Source organism: Macrobrachium rosenbergii, chromosome 54, assembly GCF_040412425.1.
Source record: "Macrobrachium rosenbergii isolate ZJJX-2024 chromosome 54, ASM4041242v1, whole genome shotgun sequence".
NCBI classification, from domain to species: Eukaryota; Metazoa; Arthropoda; class Malacostraca; order Decapoda; family Palaemonidae; genus Macrobrachium; species Macrobrachium rosenbergii.
The window spans coordinates 42,842,324-42,864,857 of NC_089794.1; the positions used below are offsets into that span (position 1 = coordinate 42,842,324).

At 39.8% G+C, this 22,534-nt stretch overlaps 2 protein-coding genes across 11 annotated transcripts in view; one reads left to right on the forward strand and one right to left on the reverse strand.

The window, feature by feature from the left end:
• Positions 1–295: 295 nt before the first annotated feature.
• Positions 296–958, reverse strand: LOC136834655 (uncharacterized). The gene has a single exon (XM_067097241.1). The coding sequence runs from the start codon at positions 956–958 to the stop codon at positions 296–298; it is 663 nt and encodes a 220-aa protein (XP_066953342.1).
• Positions 959–9,940: 8,982 nt separating this feature from the next.
• Osbp (oxysterol binding protein) overlaps positions 9,941–22,534 on the forward strand; it is a 420,928-nt gene continuing 408,334 nt past the window's right edge. For 4 of the 10 annotated variants that reach the window (XM_067098129.1, XM_067098130.1, XM_067098138.1 and 1 more), the window contains exons 1-2: positions 12,216–12,430; positions 16,676–16,881. In XM_067098129.1, the coding sequence (XP_066954230.1) occupies positions 12,309–12,430; positions 16,676–16,881 (328 nt within the window). In that variant the 5' untranslated portion in view covers positions 12,216–12,308. Of the gene's footprint in view, positions 9,998–12,129; positions 12,431–16,675; positions 16,882–22,534 lie in introns of those variants that run through there. The other 6 variants (XM_067098135.1, XM_067098145.1, XM_067098139.1 and 3 more) reach the window with 4 other exon arrangements.

Below are 22,534 nucleotides of genomic sequence, written 5' to 3' on the forward strand. Positions count from 1 at the left end.
GCCGCAGGTGTTCCTCCTGAGATCTGGAAAAGATTAGGATATCTTCGATGTAGCAGATACAGAAGTCCAGGTCCCCCAGGATGCTGTCCATCAACCTCTGGAATGTCGTGCCCGCATTCCTCTGGCTGAAGGTGGAGAAGGCGAAGACGTAGGAACTGAAGGGCGTGACAATGGCGGTCTTGGGGATGTCCTCCGGCGCCACTGGTACCTGAAAACATGATTTTAAGAGATCCATTTTTGAGAATATTTTGGCCCCGTGGAAAGAGGCCGTTAGGTCCTGCATGTTGGGCAGGGGCTAGTGGTCGGGCTTTGTTGCAAGGTTCAGCTGCCTGTAGTCACCGCAGGGCCTCCAGGTGCCGTCCGCTTTCTGCACCATGTGAAGGGGGGATGCCCACGGGTCTGGGAGCCTTCCTGCATATGCCCATCCTCTCCATCTCAGTGAAGGCCTTTTTGGCCTCCTGAAGGCGTTGCAGGGGAAGCCGTCAGAACTCTGCGTGCGTTGGCGGCCCTTTGTTTTGATGTAGTGGTATATCCCGTGTTTTGCAGGAGCCCCGGGCATCTGGCGGAGCTCGGGTTTGAAGACCTCCGGGAACTCCTTCAGGAGGGAATCGTATTGGTGGGGCACGACGGAACAGATGGCGGGCTCCTTGGGGCCCGGCGACAAAGGCAGGGACTGGCAGGAGTCGGTGTCCATCAGGTGTTTGCAGCCGACGTCGACTGCCAGTTCAAAGTGGGAGAGGAAGTCCACCCCTAGGAGTGGGGTCCTGACATCGGCGATGATGAATTCCAAGCTGTACCTCCAGCCAAGGGTGGAGATCGATGGGAGCTTGGTGCCGTAGGAGAGGATGGGGGACCCGTTCGTGGCCATCAGGTAGGCAGTTGGGTCCGGCGGGCGTCTGCGGTCCTCTTCTGAAGGCAGGAACACTGAATGCACGGCTCCAGTGTCGACCAACATCATCCTGCCGGAGTTGGTGTCACAGACTTAGAACCCTACTGGTAGGGGGCCCCTGGGTTTTTCTGCTGCTGTTGCCATGGCGGCCTGTGCAGTTGGCCGCCGCCGCCTCCGTTTTTTGAAGGGAAGAAAAGGCAGGGGTCTCACATCACCAGGCAGCTCTCCCCAACCTCCGGTGGTAATAGCAAAGACCCAGCCCCTCCCTCTTCTGCTGGTGGGACGGCCTTTTCTGTTCGACGACGTTGATGGGCTCCATGGTGGGGTCCTCTGGCAGGAGGCAGTTGGCAGAGTGTGTGGGTGTGGTCGCCAGCTTGGCTGCCTTCGTGGAATCCGTCCGCTGCTGCGCTACCCTGATCAGGTCCTCGACTGGCAGGGTATATGAGTTTGTGATCTGTCCATGGACCTCTGGCAGGAGCTGCCGCAGGAAGATCTCCCTCGACAGACTGATTTCTTTGCGCCTGCTGTTCCTGTCAGTCTCGGGGAGGAGGAGGAGGTCCTGGAGGGCATGCCACATTTCCAAGAGGTTACCCTCCTGCCGGGGTTGGGGGCGAGGTTGAGGGCGAGGCTGAGGGCGCGGACAACTCTCTCGGAGACCGGCAGGGAGCAGGTCTCGACGAGAGTGGATTTTAGTTCCTGGAAGGTGGTGGGGATCGACGTTGTCAGTAACCATGGAGCGACCTTCCTGTAAATCTCCTGTGGGAGGGTGTTGATGGCGCCTGAACTGCCCTGTAGAACCAAGACGCTGTGTTTTCCCTGATAAATGGCGGCAGCCTTATGTTAAGGGCCGTCTTTGGTTGGTCCGTCAGGGGGGTCATCGTGTGGGGTGCAGGTACCGGCCCGGAGGTGCACGCGGGAGGGGGTTGCAAGAGGGAGGTGTCTGCCTCCGAGAGGTTCGCGGTAATTTGTATGTGGTTAGGAATGTCCGCATCCATGCTCGTTTTGTGCTGTTACTGGAGTGAGGGAGTACTCATGTCAAAACGGGGGGAGCGTGCCGTGTGGGTCCGCTAATGACGCTGACGACCTGCCGGCGAGTGTCGGTAAATGCCCGAACGCTTTGCTAGAGTACTGTAGTTAGTCCGTTAGGGGCGTAGGTGAGGTTCATCGGGCCAAGACTTAGTCGCCGTTTGGGTCTGTTAATGGCTTCTGGGAACCACTCCAGGGGTCACCACTGTGAGAGAGGTGTGAAATAATGAGCAGGGAGACAAGTACTGCTGATTTATTAATTGTTGTTGTTTTAGATTTAGCTGGCCTTGTGCCAGCACGGGCTCTTGCTCCTAGAGCAGCCCGTAACTCTGCGTTGATGATGAGTCTGTGAGATGGGTAGGTTGATTTATTAAAGCCACTTATAAAGCGGCGTGCGGACGTCTGAGTACATCGCAGAGACCGCGGGTACAAAGATTTACAGGTGCCCTGAGGTCAAACTATTTCTATACAAAAACAGGACAAGTTCATATAGAAAACATAGTGATTAATAATGTCTGACGTGTTACAAAAATACTTCGTTACATGTACATAGGTATGATCATTCGGAAAGACAATAAAATATATAATTTACAAATATGATGGTCAACACATGATTTTGCCGACTCCAGGTTTATGTGAAGGCACCGCAGAAAACGGGATGTTCATTATAGAGAACACTTTGAGCGGGGACTTTACAAGTACTTGGACTTGAAGTAGAAAATTTTGAGTAATTGTACTTGTACTTCATTTTTTAAAAACCAGTGTATATGTGCTTGTACTTGTACTTAGTGCAAAAGTACTTGAAAAATCAAGTACTTTTAAGCACTTATCAAGTAGGCTACAGTTCAGTAATAATTAGGCAGTTACATTAGCATAAATAAGTAAATAACTATAACTGCTTTTATTGTGACTAAGAAGATTACAGTAAGATATTTTACTTAAATTAGTGCAAAAAGTATGTGGGTTATTAAATGATAATAGTAATAAAATGTACAGCAGTAGTACTAGACTATCTGGCAACTTGTGTACCTAGCTGAACACAACCACCCATAGGGGGTAGGAGGGGTTTTCAATTAAAAGTTGTGAAAAATTTTTTTTACCATCTCTAGGAATATAAATTAGCTTGATATTGACCTGTACATGTAAAAATTTCTGCTTTCATATTGAACAACTTTAGTGTCTTGACCTCTATTTTGTATTAGGTTTTTTTTTGTCATGTGGCTACTGGCGTGGCTGACTGTATTTTGGCATATAATTACAAATTTGTCAAAACACCACACAGAAAAATATGTTTCTAGACAATATTTTAGTCATATGCGTGTGTGTGTTAAAACAAGGCAAATCAATGTGATAACTGACGTAATCTGTCCAATGACAAGGTGCAAACTTCAACCATCCCAATTGATAGTTTTAGAACAACCAAGATTTTATATTCCATTCCATGATTATTCCCTGTAGTATGAACACACCTGCACAGGAGTACTGAATTGGAATCTGTCAGGATGAATGAAAAACATCAGACGATTTCTTACTTCAAAAATGTCAAAATTTCACAAAATCGAGCCAAATTTGAGAATGAATACACATACAAGGCGTGGAGGGACAGAGACGTGATTCCTTCACTAAGTGGAAGTACAGTTGTCATCACGGAAAGAAGACACCAAGAAATGGACTACAACCAGAGCCTACAGTATATATAATGTCTTGTAAGATTACTGGCGGGCTTTGTGAAGCAGCGCTCCCCCCGCCCCCTCCCCCTAGCCATTCCTTGCCCTGCCTTGCTTGAAGGACGTCAGGCGAAGAAATGTGACTGACGGAACAAAATGCTGCTTTGCAAGCCCAGCTTCAGGGAGAAGGACTGCAAACGTCAGGCTTGCAGTTCCAGATCGGCCAGCATCTTGAATTCAGCAGGCATTTAGGTAGACCGATTGATGAAAATCTCAAACTCCATGAGAAAATTGAAGCCTTGGAGAACGAAAGTTGTTGACAATAGAGACACGTCGAAAGTTTGAAAAGGCAGTTAAAAAAGGCCCAAGTTTTGAAAAGACGACCAAAGAGGCTGAGAATTTTAATATTTGTAATTATCACCTCAAACACAATAAGAGAGCAAGGGCAAAGGAAGATAGAAGAGAAAGAGAGGTTTGAAATTTCAGCTTTGAAGCATAAAGTAAATGCCTGGAACGATGAAGTGCACCGGATGAAGATTCACAACGAATTACGTTATCAGGCTGCCGATCTGCAAGCGCAAGTGATGGACAAGGACAGAGAAGCTCGTGAGTTAAAGGAAGAAAACAAACGAATAAAGAACAGAATCTGAAAGTGTGCGTGGAAGGTTTCTCAAACGAACTAAACATCTTCGGAAAGTGAATGAACAAAGAAATAAACAATCTCAAAGACCAAGTCATTATACTTGTGTTGTATAATAAGATACTTAATGATATAAAGATAGACAAACTAAAGTAAAACAGTAACCTTCTGCTTATAAATAGAAGAGAAGAATGATCTGATAACCATTCTAAGACACAAGATTAATGATTTACAGAAGAAATACAAGAACTGAAGAATGTTGGCCAAAGAAAGCAGGCAAGGAGGTGGAACCCCAAAAGCATGTCAGTACAATTTTGATGAAAGAGGAAAGAAGTGTCTAAACAACCAGCCTGCATTTTAGTTACTGTATATTAAATATGCTTAGCTTTGGAAGACACTTAGTTTTTAGGTGAAAGTAAATTCCCGTAGAGCTTTCAACGTTGTGATTTAGAAGGAAATTGATTTGATGGAGAATGTTTAGAAGGTATGTCAATTTTTTGTATGTACAATGTATTGGAAAAGAGAATAATCATGGTTTATTTCAAATAACTCCTTTTTCTCCCACTTTACCCCTCGGCTGCACTGACATCAAAGTCACGATTCGGAAACTATTACAACTATTCAAAAAGCCACAGAAGAAACTTACGATTTAGTTACGGCGTGAGTTTGTTGGCTCGAACTTAAAAGAAATTTCGTAATATGTAAGAACCTAAGAAAGCATCAGTAGAAGGAGGATTACTTCTACTTATGGAGACAAAGAACGAGGGAGTTATGGGAATAAATAGACACTGGTCGTTTCCATATAATAAAGAGGAATAAAGAGTATGAAGAATATACAAAATAAAGAGAAAGACTGCTAGATGAGGTTATAGAATAGTTGAGCACGTGTCGTTCTGTTATGTACGATAGGTATCACGTTGGGGGTTCCAGAGAAAAGACTGTACCATATATATATATATATATATATATATATATATATATATATATATATATATATATATATATATATATATATATATATATATATCTCTCTCTCTCTCTCTCTCTTTCTTTCTCTCTCTCTCTCTCTCTCTCTCTCTCTCTCTCTCTCTCTCTCTCTCTCTCTATATATATATATATATATATATATATATATATATATATATATATATATATATATATATACATACATATATATACAGTATATATATATATATATAGAGAGAGAGAGTTGAGATTATATATGTATACATATATATTATAATTATATATATATATGTATATTTATTTATTTATTTATTTCTGGTACAGTCTTTTCTCTGGAACCCTAAACTTAATATTGTACACAACAGAACGACAATTGCACAACTATTCTAAACCATTACCCAGCAGTCTTGCCCTTTATTTTATCCGTTCTCCATATTCTTTGTTCCTTTTTATTATATGGAAACGACCGGAATCTACTTACCCCCACCGCTCCCTCATTCTTTGTCTCCATAAGTAGAGTTAATCCTCCTTCTGCTTACGCATTCTTAGGTTCTTCTAGAATTTCCCTTTAAGTTCGAGCCAACAACATAAATCATAAGTGTCTTCTATGGCTTTTTGAAGAATTGAATTAGTTTCCGAAACGTGACTTTGATGTCAGTGCAGCTGAGGTGAAGTGGGAGAAAAAGGAGTTATTTGAAAATAAACAGTGATTCTTTATGCTCTTTTCCAAATACAGTTACTGCATTTACATACATATATACGTAGAGAGAGAGAAATATTAGTATACACATATGTATATGCATGTGTGTGAATAGATATAAATATATACAGTATAATGAATATATATATATATATATATATATATATATATATATATATATATATATATATATATGTGTGTATATATGTTGTGTGTGTGTATATTAGATATATATAAATAAATGCACAAATATATGTTGTGTAGATATATGTAAATATATGCACAAATATATATATATATATATATATATATATATATATATATATATATATATATATATATATATATATATATATATATATCCTTTATTTAATATATGTTGCGTAGATATAAACAAATACATTAATATATATGTATATATGTATGTATATATGTATGTATATATATATATATATATATATATATATATATATATATATATATATATATATATATAGATAGAGAGAGAGAGAGAGAGAGAAGAGAGAGAGAGAGACTGTGTAGATTCAGGTATTTAAATACAGACATAAATATATCATGCTTGGATCCAAGTACAAGTACTTGTATTTGGACTGAAGTACAGAATTTTGAGTAACTGTACTTCAGATTTTTAAAAAATCAGTGCTCTTGTAATTGTACTTTGGCCAAAAAGGTACTCGTAAAAATCAAGTACTTTTAAGCATAGGCGTAGGAGGCGGGGGCCAGGGTGGCAACTGGGCCCCTGGATTCGGGAATCTGCTAAAATTCGTGCAAATTGGTTGGAATGTTCGGGTATTCGGGGGAAGAAAAATTCTATAATTTGAAAAATAACAATAAGAATAAAAATGATGATAAACTTATATTTGTAAGTTAACCAGGTAATAAATAATTGCACATGAATTATGATTATCAATTTATCATTTACTTTAGAATATCCCCATTCGATTACAAAAATCATCCTACTCATTTTCTATGAATACAAGACTCCGTTTTTTCATCCTTGCTGGCGATGGAGAAGGCGAGAGACTCCATTTGTAAACAAATCTCCCACAATGTGGATCAAGACATCCTAATGGCTGAAGCTGCCGGTTTTCACAATCTGGAAGGCGTGGAATTGATAACTGCAAATACAGTGGTAAACTATATCCAGTCAAATTCTGTGTGAAACCTTGCACACTTCAGTGAGGTGGCAAAACCCTGGCAACTGTATATACCTGCAACATCTTGTTCAGCAGAGAGGTCATTCTCGTGCTTGAGAAGACTCAAAACCTACCTTAGATCTACTATGGGGCAAGATGGGCTCTCAGCATTAGGACTTCTTTGCATTGAGAGAGGTCATGCCAACAGGGTAGACATTAGCACTATTGTGAATGTGTTTGGCACAAAGAGGAAAGAGACAAAATTTTGTTGTTCCAATTTATCTCCAAATACGCTGTAACCTGTACCAGTGTAATGCAGATTTTCATTTGCATTTTTATATCTTTTCTACATGTAGTTGGTGATCTGTTATTCATGCCATATATCATGAAAAATAATGTAAAAATAATCTGTAGATACTATGCTCCTTTATAAGTTGCGTAAGGTTTTAAAAGTTGCCCCTGCATTTTTTGTATTTGAGAGAGTTTTGGTACTCTTAAAACATAAGATGTATGTATGAACACTGAATGGTTTGCTAAACTTCTTTAAATTCGTACCTACTGTAGATAATTTAACAGCTGTTTGGTGTATATTACACAAATATATGGCAATTTAAAAAAACTCTGGGGGTTTCTGAAATTCGGGCAAATTTGGTGTTTGCACCCTTCCTCCAAATAATTCCTACTTCCTACACCTATGCCTATACTTATCAAGTTCCGTGCAGTATAATTATACAGGCACATTAGCATAAATAATGAAATAGCTATAACTGCTCTTACTATGAGTATGCAGATTATAAGATAAAAAGTATTTAAATTAATAAATAATAGTAATAACATTAAGTTACGTCATTTATAGCTATTATTGTGCAGCAGTTAGTACTAGACTATCTGGCAACTCTTCTGCCGTAGGTGCTGCTGTTTTTAGACATGTTTTAATCATATGTGGATTTTTTTGTTTTTGCTTTGTGTTAAACCAGGTCAAATAAACGTGACAACTGACATAACCTGTCCAATAACAAGCTGCGAAATTCAACGACCCCAATATTAATAGTTTTAGAACAACTACAGAATGTTATAACATGGAGGGATTCAATGTACCATCCAACCTTGTCTCTCGCAGGTTGAGCTCAATATGTTAATTATTTTATGTTTAATTTTGTTCCATTATTACCTATTAGGGTAATCATTAACTGTGAACTTAAAAATTATAATTTTCTTGTATATTTTTCTGAACTAGAAGTATCGCACTTTTTGTCTGTAGTGTAAATCTACTGTATATTGAAATTTGTATCATCAACTAAACTAGGAAATTTAGTAAAATTTTTATCATTACCTTTACTTGTGAGCTGCTCACTTTTGATCACCTTCACTCCTGACGCCCTGTGGGTAGCTCTCACTATCACTATCCAAAATCTGAAGTACACAGATTATACGGAAGGGCAGAGATGTATTTGTTTCTGTAAGATCATTGTAATATGCAGTATTACTATATGCTTTTTCATTATATATTTGCTACTGAATTTGAAATAAACATGTGTATAAAGATATCAGATACATGTTGAAATGTGCCTGTACTTGTACTTGAGTACAGGGTTAAGTACTTGGACTTGGCATTAAGCGCTAAACAAATCTTCTGCACTTGTACTTGTAAATTTCTTCAGTACTTGTACTTGTCCGCAAGTACTGCCACATGTACTCGAACCCATCCCTGCTGTCAAGAGAAGGTAACTGAGAAGTAGAAAGGAAATAAAGTTGTATATTTACTTGAATAGTAAGCTATAGATCTATTAGGACGGAAAAGAGGAGGAAAGACACAAAGTGTGAGCAATTTTGCTCGTAAAAAACTACTAAGAGTTATCATGAGATTATATAAGGACAAAATCTATTCCCTTTAAAGTAGCAAAAATCCTAGGATTTAAAAACACGTAGCGGCAAAATGAGGCTCTAGGAATGACAGACCACAGATGACTGAAGAAGAGTGACAGCCAAACCAAGAATTGGCAAGAAATAAAGTTTTAAGCGTGGATACTACACTAGCCTGAGTCATCTAGCTCTAGGGTTCACTTCTACGGCAAAGACAGGCTTATATATTCTCAAAGTGAGAACAGAGGGGGAAGAGGCTTACATTTTCTCAAAGTGAGAACAGAGGGATAAGAGGCTTACATATTCTCAAAGCGAGAACAGAGGGGGGAGAAGTTACGGTCACGAAGAATGGTTGGAAGAGTCATGAAGGGTATTTGTTTTGCCGGAATATTTAGAACTATATAAGAAAAATTAAATTAATATTAATAACTAATGAATTATTTTAACAATCAGGATCATATCTTTTGGATGATGTGTAATTCATTCTGCTCTGTTAATGACGGAATGATGGTTGCCTCATTATCTACAGTACAAGTGTGACTGAAATTGGGCCAGCTTGTTTGGTGAGATATCGGCACAGTAACCACTTGAGACAAGTAGGCTAGTCATACAAGAAAGAGACAAATTTTGGAATTTGATAAATAAAAAAATAATAAATATGCGAAGAATTGGGAGATTTAAGATCTGTGAGATAACCGATGGGTGTGCTAACACAGAATGAGCATAGCTGGAGCATAATATGAATGATTTACAAATAGTCATCGTTTTCTCGAATGCCACATATCCTTTTTTGGGAGCATATATCGGCAGTCTGCGAATATATTTCACATATGATAAGTATTGAAATCAATAAACTTTACACCTAACTTCACTTATTGATGTTAATGTACCTGTTTGACAACACTTTAAACGGAACTAAACCTGCAAAAAGATTCGTCTGCCACTGTTTCGTGAATGATTCATCCTGGGATTAATGACTTGGAAATCTGTACTCATGGCAAATCGGGAGTGAACATATCTCAGTGTCAGTTGGACAACTGTGCTAAACTGCGACGGAAGAAGTGCTTTTCACAACGGCTGGGAGAGATGGTCTGTTAATACTACCTTTAAAAACAAGTTAAAAGTCAGCATGATAGGAGCGCTCGAAAAAATACAAAGAAATGACATTGGAAAATGTTAAGTTTCCTAATTTAGAGAAGTGTCTTCTCGAGAGAGAAATGCTTCTGTGAGAATAAGAACGTAACGTTCCGTACATAAGGCTGAAAATTTTACTGAAAAAATTTATTTAAATGGACTTAAGATTAAAGTATGATGTTGATGTGCTAATACTCTGAAAATTTACCTCTGATGACAAGTATATAAACAATGCTGGAAAATGTGTGCGTAGTGGGTTGGGAAGAAAAGAATTATTTTATTTTTATTTTTACATTGTGAATAATTTACATGTTTGAAATATTACACACAAAAAACTGCCTATTCAGCTTTCTCGAGGAACTTCCCACAACTTTAGAGGATCTAAATGTGCAATGCTCCATTGCGCGTGGTCTTGAGGACTTTCTCATACCTGGTTGCAGTGGATTTGTGATATTAATCCCCGCTCAACTTTCGATGTCATGTGGTGGTGTTCCTTTCCCTGGGGAGGTGCTTTGGGTCGTAGGATCACTATATCCAGTTTAACAAAGGATGTGCTTCTATTTATAGTGAGGATGCTGTCAATGAATGCTTCTTCGACGATCTGTCTTGTTTTTATTTCACTGCTACTAGAGATAAATCTCACGCCTTCCCAAGTTATATATTAATGATTCTCATTCTAAAAATATAAGATATAACCGCACTATTAACTCAGTTTGAATGGTAACTCTTTTGTGCTCAGATAAAGTAGGTAGGTCTCCACCTATTTCCCCCCATGTAGGATTTATTGCCGTCATTACAAGGGATCACTCATACTCCTGGTTGTTTCTCGATGGTGGAGTCCTCAGTTTCGTATTTGTTTTTGAAGATGTATTTCTCATAGTATCGCTGTAGCCGAAAAGAAATGTGTAATCCCCATCGCCTAATATTTTACAAAATTTATCTAATTCTGGAACTAACGGAACTACAAAATTTTTATTATATTTATATTTCCACTCTATAGTTTTTTATCCCCTGAAAGGTTTTCTTGTAACTCTATTAAGCAAAATCTTCGCCGTGATATGTTTTATTTCGTCTTTTGAAAAAAAGCTCCCAATATCTTAAGAAGAAGCTATTTATTACACCTGATTTTATCGATGTGGTCGGAAAAAATAGTTGAAGTAGCTGTCGGTACGAGTGCTTTCCTTATATACCTCAGCGTGGAATTCGATTTTTCATAATTGACTAAAACATCCCTCCCCCATAAAAAGGAAGGGGGATTTCATGATCTTTGCTCTTTTCATGTGTGAACTAAATAATAGTCTTCCTGTTGGTTCACTTCGTTCAACAGCTTTTAAATCTTGTCCGTGCTGTCACGTTTCATTAGGGGCAGAGCGCTTCGTCTATGTCTCTTCCATCTTACGATCTTTAGTTTTCGCACCTAGATGCTCTGCAGAAGGGACGATTCATGGCATGCCATGAATATATTAGTCAAGTACGATGACGTGGAAGAGCTCATTGCTAAAGGATTATCCGTCATAGGTAGAAAAGGCGTGTTACACAACATAATTAGCATATATACAGTATTTATGCTCCTCGTGCCATCCACTCTTTTCAAGCGGAAAAACCAAACATGACACGTAATTTTTTGAGGTTGGCTTAAAGGCAAATAACATGATTTCTTATATGCTGATGCACAAGGAAATTTTATATTGAAGACTTGCTTGTTAATTAAAATTAGATAACAGGTTGTACAGAGATATTTTATTTTTTTTTACCTACTAGTTTTAAACCACTGTTGCCAACGCCAGCTTCTCGGTTGCAGCTTATCATTTGTTGATTGGTCCATACTATTTGTTTTTTTACAACAACTTTCAAAATATTTTTTGAGATAATCAGTTATAAAACGTATGAAAATAAATCAATAGAATTTATATTTTACATAATTTTTCCTTAACTTTTGCTCTGCATAATCGAGCTTTTGTTGATAAACGTAAACAAACCAAATATGATGACCCAGCTCTCTCTGTAGAAGTACCACGAAACAAAAATTCCCATTTTCTTTTATAATATAATTAATTTCCATCGGCAAATGCATTCTTAATTTTCAGAGAAAATGTATAACGGGATAAGAATAATAAATAATAAATAGATATGTGACTGCTACCTCAGAACTAGTGATAATTTAAATCCCAAGAAGAAGACTACTTGGCAGTGTTGCCAAAGGTGCCATCTTGGCTCCATCAGATGATGATTGTTGTGACAAGCAAATCTCATCCATAAAAACAAAATGTCTACAGAGAAACAGGCAGACCCGGACATGAAAGGTTGGTTGTACAAGTGGACCAATTACCTGAAAGGCTACCAGAAAAGATGGTTCGTACTCTCCAACGGTCTGCTTTCTTATTACAGGTAAGGGAAGGTCTAACCTAGGCCTAAGGGCTAGACCCACACAGGTCTAGGGTGCCTTAGGCCGACTATGACTGATTTGTTTCGCAATTTATAGACGTTTGTGTCATCGCCAGCCAAATGTGACATAACTTATTCTGAAGTTTCCTTTCAGCATTTCGTTAATGATGCCGGCAGCAGCTCTTAGGCCTAGTGTCGCCAGTGGAGATGTTTGTGACCCAGATTTGTTGAAGGCTAGGCTAGGCCTAAGCCCATTTCCCTTCAGTAGACGTAAAAGAAATTTTGGCAAGTCGTAAGGTTATTGTCAGTGCATGATAGATGTGTTTCTTGTCAAGAGTAGAACATTGCCAATGGCTGATTTTTTATGACAGCACCATTTATTTCCTGAATATCCCATGTAATAATAGGCTAATATAGGGTGGGCCTAATTTTGAACAGTTTGGTGATAAGTGAAATGTTTACCCTAATCGTTAATGACAAAGGCCCTGTTTTTTTCAAGTCCCATAGGTATTATTTACTTATCTTGCATATTTAAATGTCCCCATGTAATATCCTGTCATCTTGCTGCCATCTTAGAGGTTTCTGAGGGCCTCTTAGACCTAGGCCTATGTCAATTTTGCTCATGCACTGGATATTTGGGAAATTTTGTTACCATCATGATGTGATCTTGTACTTACATAGTTGTTTTGTTGTCTGTTCACTAAATGACATCATCAGTGTCATGAAAAGTGAAAGTTAGGCCTAGAGCTGGGCTGTCCTAATGTAGGCTACATTTTGAGATCTCTGCTCTTCACATTTGGACATTCAGTTGTAGCGTAGATGTTCTTTAGGAAAGATTTAATATCCAGAGTTAAGTAGTTGACCATCATTGTTAGGAAAAACCACTTGTATGTATGTTACCCTCACCAGTATATCCAACAATTATGGGAACCACAGGGCTTGGGAAATGGTTGATTTTTGGTGGTGGGAAACAAGTATGAGTAAATAGCTAAAGCAGCAATAGAGAAATAACTCAAAACACAAGAGGAGACATATTAAAGATGTATGCTTCATGTGTTTGTTATCACAGAAAAATGCAAGGAGAAAAAAAAGAGGAAATGGAGAAAATGTCAGCCTCAAGCCATTTGCTTTGATATAACCTTAACATAGCTTAAACTAGCCTTCTCCTTACCTGGCTTGATATTTACTGCCCCAAAAAATTAATCTGCCACTGTTTGTGATATTTCATGTAAGCATGAAGGTTGATGTCTTTGTAACAGCTGTGGTTGTGCGAACTCCAATATAAAAGATTGCTGTCTTTTGTGCCGTCCCAAAAGTTAAGCAGGGCGTCATCTTGTGTTTCTCCAACTCAGTGAAGTGTGATATGTATCAGTGCTAAATGAATGAATGAGAAGAGAGTCTCCAAGACCAAAGGTCAGAGAGAGCTGTATTTTGGTGAAGGTTGTTGGAAGGGGAGAGATGTCTTAGGTGGCATAAGTTGTGGGCTTACTCTGACCATTTATGCTCAGTGGACCTGTATCAGTAGAGGCTAAGTGCTGAAATCTAGAAGCACATGCACAACGGTAATGGAAAAAAAACAAGAACTAGAACTGCTTAATGTGAAGATTTAGTTGGGACTTGGAACTATTCCTAAGCTTTCTGGTTTGCATTAACCAGTAAATATCAAGAACTTGTTTCCATATCCCATATAATGGAAACACTACAATATTTATAATTTATTCAGTGGTAATATATTCATCTTATCTTAACCCTTGGCCCAGTTTATTCATTTTGAAGTAGTTTATAAGTGACAGTGTTTTTCTTGCAGCCTACTTGGTCATCAAGTTAATTTAGCTAGACTTAACGCTGTTTAGGTTATTGTGTGTAACATTGAGGCTTATCTATTAAGTAAGATAGGCCTACTTATTAATATGTCAGTCATTAGTCTGATGCTGATAAGATTATTTTGTTTGCCTAATATTTTGTGGGCCAGAAGCTTCAGCTTGCCAGTGCTGATAGTGATAAATTTAAGCACAGAAAGCATGAACTTCACATATTTTATGTAGGCCTAGAGGTCCTAGGTAAGTTCTTTCTGAGCCCTGATGGCCTTTTCCCTGACTGGATTTAACAAAATGGACAATCTGCTTTATCTCCACAATAAACTAATGATACAGTAGAACAAAAATAGTGCAGTACAGTATCAGTGGTTTATGCATTTACAATTGAAGAGGGTAAATTGATATTCTTATACAGTTACAATACTCATTGAAATTGCAAGGAATTGAGTTGTGTGACATTATACTTTCAAGCATGCTGCTTTATTGTTGTGAAAGCGGTAGCTTAATGGGGATTCAAACCTAGGTTACAGGAAAAGGCTTAGGCCACAAAAGAAAATAGCCAACATTTCCCCTTCACTCTCAATATACAGTAAACAAAATACTTGCTTGATCATACTTTCTCAGCTGCATGGCCATGAATGTTTCTCTTTCAAGCACACTACAGTGTTGACAGTATTAGATAGTTCCTTGTTTGACAGGTTGATATCGTTCTCGGCTAGCACTGTGCTGGGCCCTCGTTCGATTCTCCGGCTGGCCAATGAAGAATTAGAGGAATTTATTTCTGGTGATAGAAATTAATTTCTCGGTATAATGTGGTTCAGATTCCACAATAAGCTGTACGTCCCGTTGGTAGGTAACCAGTTGGTTCTTAGCCACGTAAAATAAGTCTAATCCTTCGGGCCAGCCCTAGGAGAGCTGTTAATCAGCTCAGTGGTCTGGTTAAACCAAGGTATACTTACAGTATTAGAAGTATATGACTTCTTGGACTTAAGATCAGTGGCACAAATCTCTAGTTTTTATGAATATGCTAGCTAAGGCATCATTTTTAAAAATCAGGTTTACAGGCAAATGCCTTTAAATTTGTTATTAATAAAATGTCATGCCTGAGGAACATTAACAACAGCAGGGTTATTGAAGGTATTGAAAATGTAAGTGAAACAAGACCTACTCCTACTGGACTAGACTCTCTCTCTCTCTCTCTGGAAAAACAAAAGTAAAATTCAGTTTGGCATAAAGACATTGTCATTAAACTGTGCATTCTGCCATCATTTAACTGTGCATTCTGCAGATTACTGATTTCCACAGAATAAACGTTGGAAGAAATAACCTGACCGGTGTTACAAGGTTACCTGACAGGTGGAGGAATTTTTCCCGTGACACCTCAGTGTAAGGGTGGCAGAAATGGTACCTATAAAAAAGTAAGACCAAGACTCCACAGTGTAATGGAGTGGAAGGGTGTCAAAAGATTAGTCAGGATTGTGATCATTTATCAAACAAATTTCCCTACTCTCAACCCTATCAAGGAAGGAGACTTAAAAAGAAGCACCCCAAATTTGAGAACAGTACTCCAAACTGGGATGGATCAGTCCATTTGAGCTATGTAGCCAAGAGAGTCATTTGAATTTTCTTGATAAATTATCAAGGAATTGACTGAGAAATAAGACAGAGAAATAGGAAGGAAGTATATCTTGCAGGGGTAGAATTTTGCCGAGTTAATGGGATCCTCACTGAAGTGAGCTCACTAGATCTGAGGTAGAGGAAGATAGGATAATTTGAGATTGAGTGTGATCAGCAGAAGAAGAGTGGAATGAGAATAATGAAAACTTGTTGGGTAGCTTCATTGTGTTAAGTTTTCAAGACATGCTACTTTTTACTTCAAAGCCCAGAATACTTGCATATGAGTGGTTCAGTGCCCAGATATTTAAGATGAAAGCAACAGGTATCCAAGAAGTGACAAACCATAACAACTTGCTTGAATGAAAGTTTTGTACTTTTTCTGTCAGGTCTCCAAGACAAATTTTCCAGGCCCATTTATACCAGAGTTCAGTAGTCTTCAATTGCCTTTAAAATTAGGATTAACTATACTGTATTCTGTTAGAGGGCTTACCTCACTTGCAAGTCATGCACTTTTGTACATATGGGTTTTGACATTTGGTTAATATTTTAATCAAGAGCCTTTTGTGCTTTTGGAAAGACATTTCAATTTTTTTATTTTATTACTGCAAAGGATTGTTTGGAATCTGGGCTTAGGTCTTCCAGGACAAGTAAAAAAAAAAAAAAGATTTATTTTATATCTTGTATTTCACCGATGAAACTTGGTACAAATATAATGTAATTATTTTTCTGGATAATATAGTTTATTTTATATAGCATTAGATTTGCCATTTAACTTACACATTACAGCATTGCAATATGATTTTTTCTTTTTCAGATCGCAGGCAGAAATGCTACATACATGCCGTGGCACTATAAGCCTTCATGGAGCTGTGATTCACACTGAAGACTCATGTAATTTTGTTATTAGTAATGGGGGTACACAGACATTCCATTTAAAAGCTTCATCAGAAGTAGAACGTCAGAAGTGGGTGACTGCTTTGGAGCTTGCCAAAGCCAAGGCAATTCGCCAGTTGGAGAGCGGTAAGTACCTTAAAAGATTTCTTCCTTTTGAAAAGTATCAGACCAGATAAGTACAAAAATGGGCATTAAATTGTTGATAAGTGCAAAACCTATTTTACATAATACCTTGAGCTTTGATTGCAGATTGAAGCATACTAATGCTGGGATATTAGTTATTCATTAAGGCTGTTGTTTTTGCAGTGTACTGTGCAGTTTGCTTCACCTTTTTCTTTTATGTTTTGTGTTTAAATTCTCATTAAGGGAGTCATTGGAATTTGCACTTTTTCAGCATGTTTCCTTGTGGATTTTAGAGACAAAAGCTTTATTTATTTTTATCTTTTTCACCCAAATTACAGATATGAGAATGATACTATTCTAGACACTTCCCTCTCTCAGTTACTATCTATCATAAAGATTAACTTGGTTTTGTAAAGCCAGGATCATTCTTTAATGAAGAACTGAAAATCCTGTTTCAGTTTTATGGGGCACTCTTATTTTGTCAGGAAAGTCTTCCTAATAACTACAACTCCTGAAAATCTAGAGTCCCAGTACTGAGGTTTGGCAAACAACTGCCTACTCCCAACAAGTCAATAAAAATCAACAAAAAACTACTCTTTCACCAACACATGAGGTTTCTACAGGTACCTCCGGTTGACTGAAGCTGACACTTGTTTTTGCTGCTGTTATCCATGGTACTAATTTCAGGGATCCCCCTCAGACAATTTGCTGTTGGAATGGTGTATCAATGCTGGTATTTTTAATTCTAGAAAGAATGTCACATTGAAGTACATGTAATATTATTTGAGATGAATCTTACCTGCTATTAAAGATAGCTTATATCTCTGCTCTAATATGTAAGTCAGCAGTCAATCAAAAGATCACATGGCTGACCTGGATGAATGTCTAGTACACCTGTTCTCCACCAGTTGTGCTTCAAATGTTTTAGTTCTTTGCCAGAATTCTGTTGCTGCCATTGTGTATAGGCGCTCATTGGTATTTCATGGTTTTGGCTGTTTTTTGCTTTCATGATATTGTACTTGTATTTTTTCTAGGGTGCTTTCTACTGGAATCAAGGCTAGGAGCATTAGGTTCTGTAGGATGATTACTGTGTTAGCAGGATGTTGAATTTTGGGGCAGCCAGATCCTGTTTGTACAGGGGTATAGTGTGTTGTCTTGAGAATGGGTGTGAGGAATGTAAGGATTTTCGAAGTACTGTACTGTATGAATTAGATATAGGAAGAGATGGGAAGCAGATAGATTGCGAAAGCAAATAAGTTAAGTATACCTTAGTCTAAGCAGACCACTGAGCTGATTAACAGCGCTCCTAGGGCTGGCCTGAAGGATTAGATTTATTTCACGTGGCTAAGAACCAACTGGTTACCTAGCAATGGGACCTACAGCTTATTGTGGAATCTGAACTACATTATACCGAGAAATGAATTTCTATCACCAGAAATAAATTCCTCTAGTTCTTCATTGGCTGGCCGGAGACGCGAACTCGGGCCTAGCAGAGTGCTAGCCGACAACTCTACCGACTGGCCCAATGAGGAACTGTGAAAGCAAATAGTTAGATCCCTAAACTGAAAAGGAAGCAGGAGGAGGAGCTAAAGAGGAAGTCTCAGCACTACCTGAAGCGATAGCAGAGGAAAAAGCCATAAACTGAGTCAGGATAACAAAAAGAAAAAAAAGGACCTGGAGGAGGGAGAGAAATAACAGGTATATGACCTGATCTAGCAAAAGCAAATAGTTAGATCAGGTCATATACCTGTTATTTCTCTCCCTCCTCCAGGTCCTTTTTTTTTTTTTTTTTTGTTATCCTGACTTAGTTTATGGCTTTTTCCTCTGCTATTGCTTTAGGTAGTGCTGAGACTTCCTCCTTAGCTCCTCCTTCTGTTTCCTTTTCTGTTCAGGGACAGTGTATTGAAAGGTTAGAACAGGATGTAAGTGCTGTTTTCATATTAGTAACTTACCAAGTAATTACATAGCTATACAGGCAGCTCCCAGTTATTGGCGACCTTGGTTATTGGCGATCTGGTTTTATGGCACATGCCTAGTGACAACGATAACTGGATTTTCAGTGCTGATAACCGGGGATCAACACTATTATTGGTGATTTTCAGTTATTGGTGATTTTAAGTTATCGTCAAGCTGTCATGAATGGAACCGCTGCCGATAACTGGGGACTGCCTGTAGTTCTAACTTGCATGGCAGCTTTTATTTAAAAAATTGAAGTAGCGCTTTGATAGTTTAGTGTAGGTGACAAGCAACTCCACCAACGATGGTACTGGAGACAACATAGCAAAAAACCTCAGTTTTTGCTTGCTCTTGAGTAACATCAGGGGATGGCTGCAGTTTTCGTTTATTGAATTTCAGTTGTATGGCTAGATTTTGGTGAAGTATTATCACTTATTTGAGTAGCCTTCAAGCTTTAATAGCTTTCAGGATAATTTTTTCTAGTTCTTTGGTTTTTATTTCTGATTCAAGTCTCCTATTTTTGCTGTTGTAGTGATAGTTGCAAACCAGATTAATCAGTCTTCATATGATTCTCATACAATTTTCAGTAAATCTAGGGGGCAGAAATATAGTAGGGAGAAAATTTGTGCTAAATGCTATAGTCAGCAAGAGTAGAAGGTACATAATCTTATTTAGACAAGTTAGAGGGATAGAAAGGAAATTGACCTCTAGCGCTGAGGAATGAGCTTCCCTTAGCCTAGAATTCTACCCTAGCCTAAGTTAGAAGATAGCTTTGCTATTCCTTCTTCCCCCCTTCCTGCCCTATTTTCTCATGCTACTAGCCATCCTATTTTTAGTCTACCTACTCCCTTGCTTCTGACCCTTGCCATTGCCAGTCTCAAGACTAGTTTTAACAAGAAATTAACCTAGCAGTGATACAGTGAATTGGACAAGGTGGCTGCTCGTCCTGCAGATTCTCCTAGACGAAGGTCCTTGTCATATTCCCTGAACCTAGGAGGAGTCATACTGGAGGTCCATGTGGGTCTGTGGGGTTTGCCTGTTGGTCGGTCCCAGGCTTCGACAGACAGCCATTGAAGAGGCGTCTCTGTGGATGTGCGTCAGATGTCGTCCGATTCTCAAGACTCAGCGTGGACTTGGAAGCTCTGCAATCACTCTAGATTCATCTCGTCCATTGAAGAGGCAAGTAGGTGATGGTGGTCTCTCTTCTCCACTTCCCAGTCAGCAGTTTAAGCCGCCGGGTGCATTCTTCAGCCTTTCTGCAATGCATGGGACAGTCCTGATTATTTCTCTCATGAGCGTACCTCTTTTGGGCGCCAGTATTTGGCTCCAAGTTCCCAAGCAATCCCTCTCAGGCACCCGTGTTCTTCATTCAAGCGCCCGACGCCAACTCCTGAGCATCCGCTGCCAGTTTCCGAGCACCTGGCGCCAGCTCCCGACTGCTCAGCGTCAGTTGCCAAGCGCCCGGCGCCAGCTCCCAAGCACCCGACACTAACTCCCGAGCGCCCGGCACCAACTCTTAAGTATCAGTCTTCTGTTCGGAGCACCAAGGGCCTGATTCCAACCGCGGGTCTCCTAGCCTGTGCAGTTCTCCTTCAGTATTTGTGGGTGAGCTTTCCTACCCTTTTTTGGCTCCTTCTATCCCTTGTCTCGCCTACCTTGACCTTCCTGATGAGGAGCCATCCAGATAACAGACCTAGGCTCCCCACATGGTGCTTTCCCCGTCTTCTGGGAAAGAACTCAAGAAAATTGAAGCTTGGTTTTTGCTAAGAGGGGGCAAAGTAAGGCTTCCTTCAGTTTTCCTCCCTCATGCTTAATCTGTAGGAGGTTTCTTTCCTACGCTACTAGGAAAGCTCCTCCTTCCCGATGCTTGGCATTTTTGTCGGCGAAAATTATGTTTTTATATATGCAACTTACCCAGAAATTACTTAGCTAAAGTTTCTACTTGAACGGCAGTTAGAATTCTGAATTTGCAGTAGCAATTCTTTTGTTTGTATAGGTGAATATGCTCCGCCTAATTGGCACGAAAGAGTTAACAAATAATTCACCAACACGACAATTTGTTTTTGCTACTTGTAATAATAACACTTGGTGTTGCTACAGTCCAGAGTTTTGGAATTTGTATTGACTTTGTATTTTCTTCTTTGGTGAAGTATTTGTAGCCGTTTCGGCATTTTTTCATTTGACTTTTCACGGATTTGACTTTTTTGACTAGTTAGGAAATGTCCAACACTAGCTAGTTCTAGTTTCCGGTATTGCAGTAAGGGCTGCAAGACACGGATGACAGAAGTGACCTATGACTCACACCCTGTGTTCCAGTTGCAGAGGTCAGGTTTGTTCAATAGATTTGACTTGTGATGAATGCAGATTGGGGAGAACAGAATGGAAGACCTTACTCATTTAGTGAAGTTAGAGAGATAGAAGAGGAAAGTTAAGCCACAAGCTAGTGAGTAGCTAGTCAGGCTTTTAATTCCCAGATCAGATAAGGACATATCTATTAGTTCTCCAACTGTAAACCCTTTTCCCACCTGCACAAAGAATATCCTAAACCACCTACCTCTTCTCCTGGCTCACAAACCCGATTGCTTCGCCAGTTTGAAAATAAATTTGAGCAACGCTAAATCTTGTTGCAAGAACAGTGGCCCAGTTAGGTCATCAGTGTGTGTCCTGATGGACAAATTTGAAAATAGTGCAAAAGGTGAAGTGTCGTGGAGGAGGTGGCTGTTCATCCTGCTGATTCTCCTAGGCACAGGTCCCTGCCATACTCCCCGCTACCTGGGAGGAGGCATACCAGTAGTGTAAGGGAGTCGGTGGTGTCTGCCCAAGGCCAGTCATCCCCTCAGTCCAACTTGTTGCATCCCAGGTTGCGACTAGAGACAGCCGCTGGAAAGGCGTCCCGAAGTTCATCAGCTTTCTTCTAGTTCTGAGGAGTTGTTGCTCGTTAAAGAGCTGCCTTTCATAGCCTTTCCCCTGGACGCATCTTGCCCTCTGAAGATGATTCTGGGTAAGGATCAGTCCCCTGCATCTCCCTTTGCAAGAGAGATTGAGGAGTCCTCCTTTAGTCCTCAGCCGTCGTGCAGCAAGTGGGACACTCCAGAATGTTTCTCCTCTCCTCTGTGCCAGGAATGAGGTTCTAGCCCAATTCTCCTCTCGGGCAAGCAGCGTCAGTCTTCTAGTAAGTGCCCTGTTCCCTCGGCTCGTTTAGTATTGATGGAACGTCCTGTTGAGCGCCAGGAAGCTGACAAGCACCCTGTTGCAGCCAGGCGCCCCGATGCAGCTCAGCGCCCCGACATGGCTCGCCTGATTGCGCGCCTGAGGTGGTCGATGTCCTCTTCATCGGAGCGCCCTGAAGCGCCGATCTTCCATACCTAAACCCTCAAGTCTCCAAGCGCCCGCTTCCGATCAGCCTTCTGGCGTTGGGACCCTCTCTGAACCATTACAACGCAAGTTGATAACATCCTTAACCTTTTGCAGTCTACAGCTCAGGCTGCCCCTGGATTTAGTTGGGCATGACTCTCCGATCTCGGGCGGATGAAGAAGAGGAGCAGGATACATCTTCGACGCCGTATGCCTTCCTCGCGCCTTCAGCATTTCCCGGAATTTTTCTCTCCAAGCTCTCCATCCTCTCCAGGTTCGTCGTATTTGATGAGCTCTCAGTCTGTGGATTCGTCTCAACTACCGAAGATGGTTCTCTCCAAATCAT

Bases quoted from the DNA above. Each gene is read 5' to 3' on its own strand.
- LOC136834655 (XM_067097241.1), bottom strand. From the start codon at position 958: ATGATGTTGGTCGACACTGGAGCCGTGCATTCAGTGTTCCTGCCTTCA.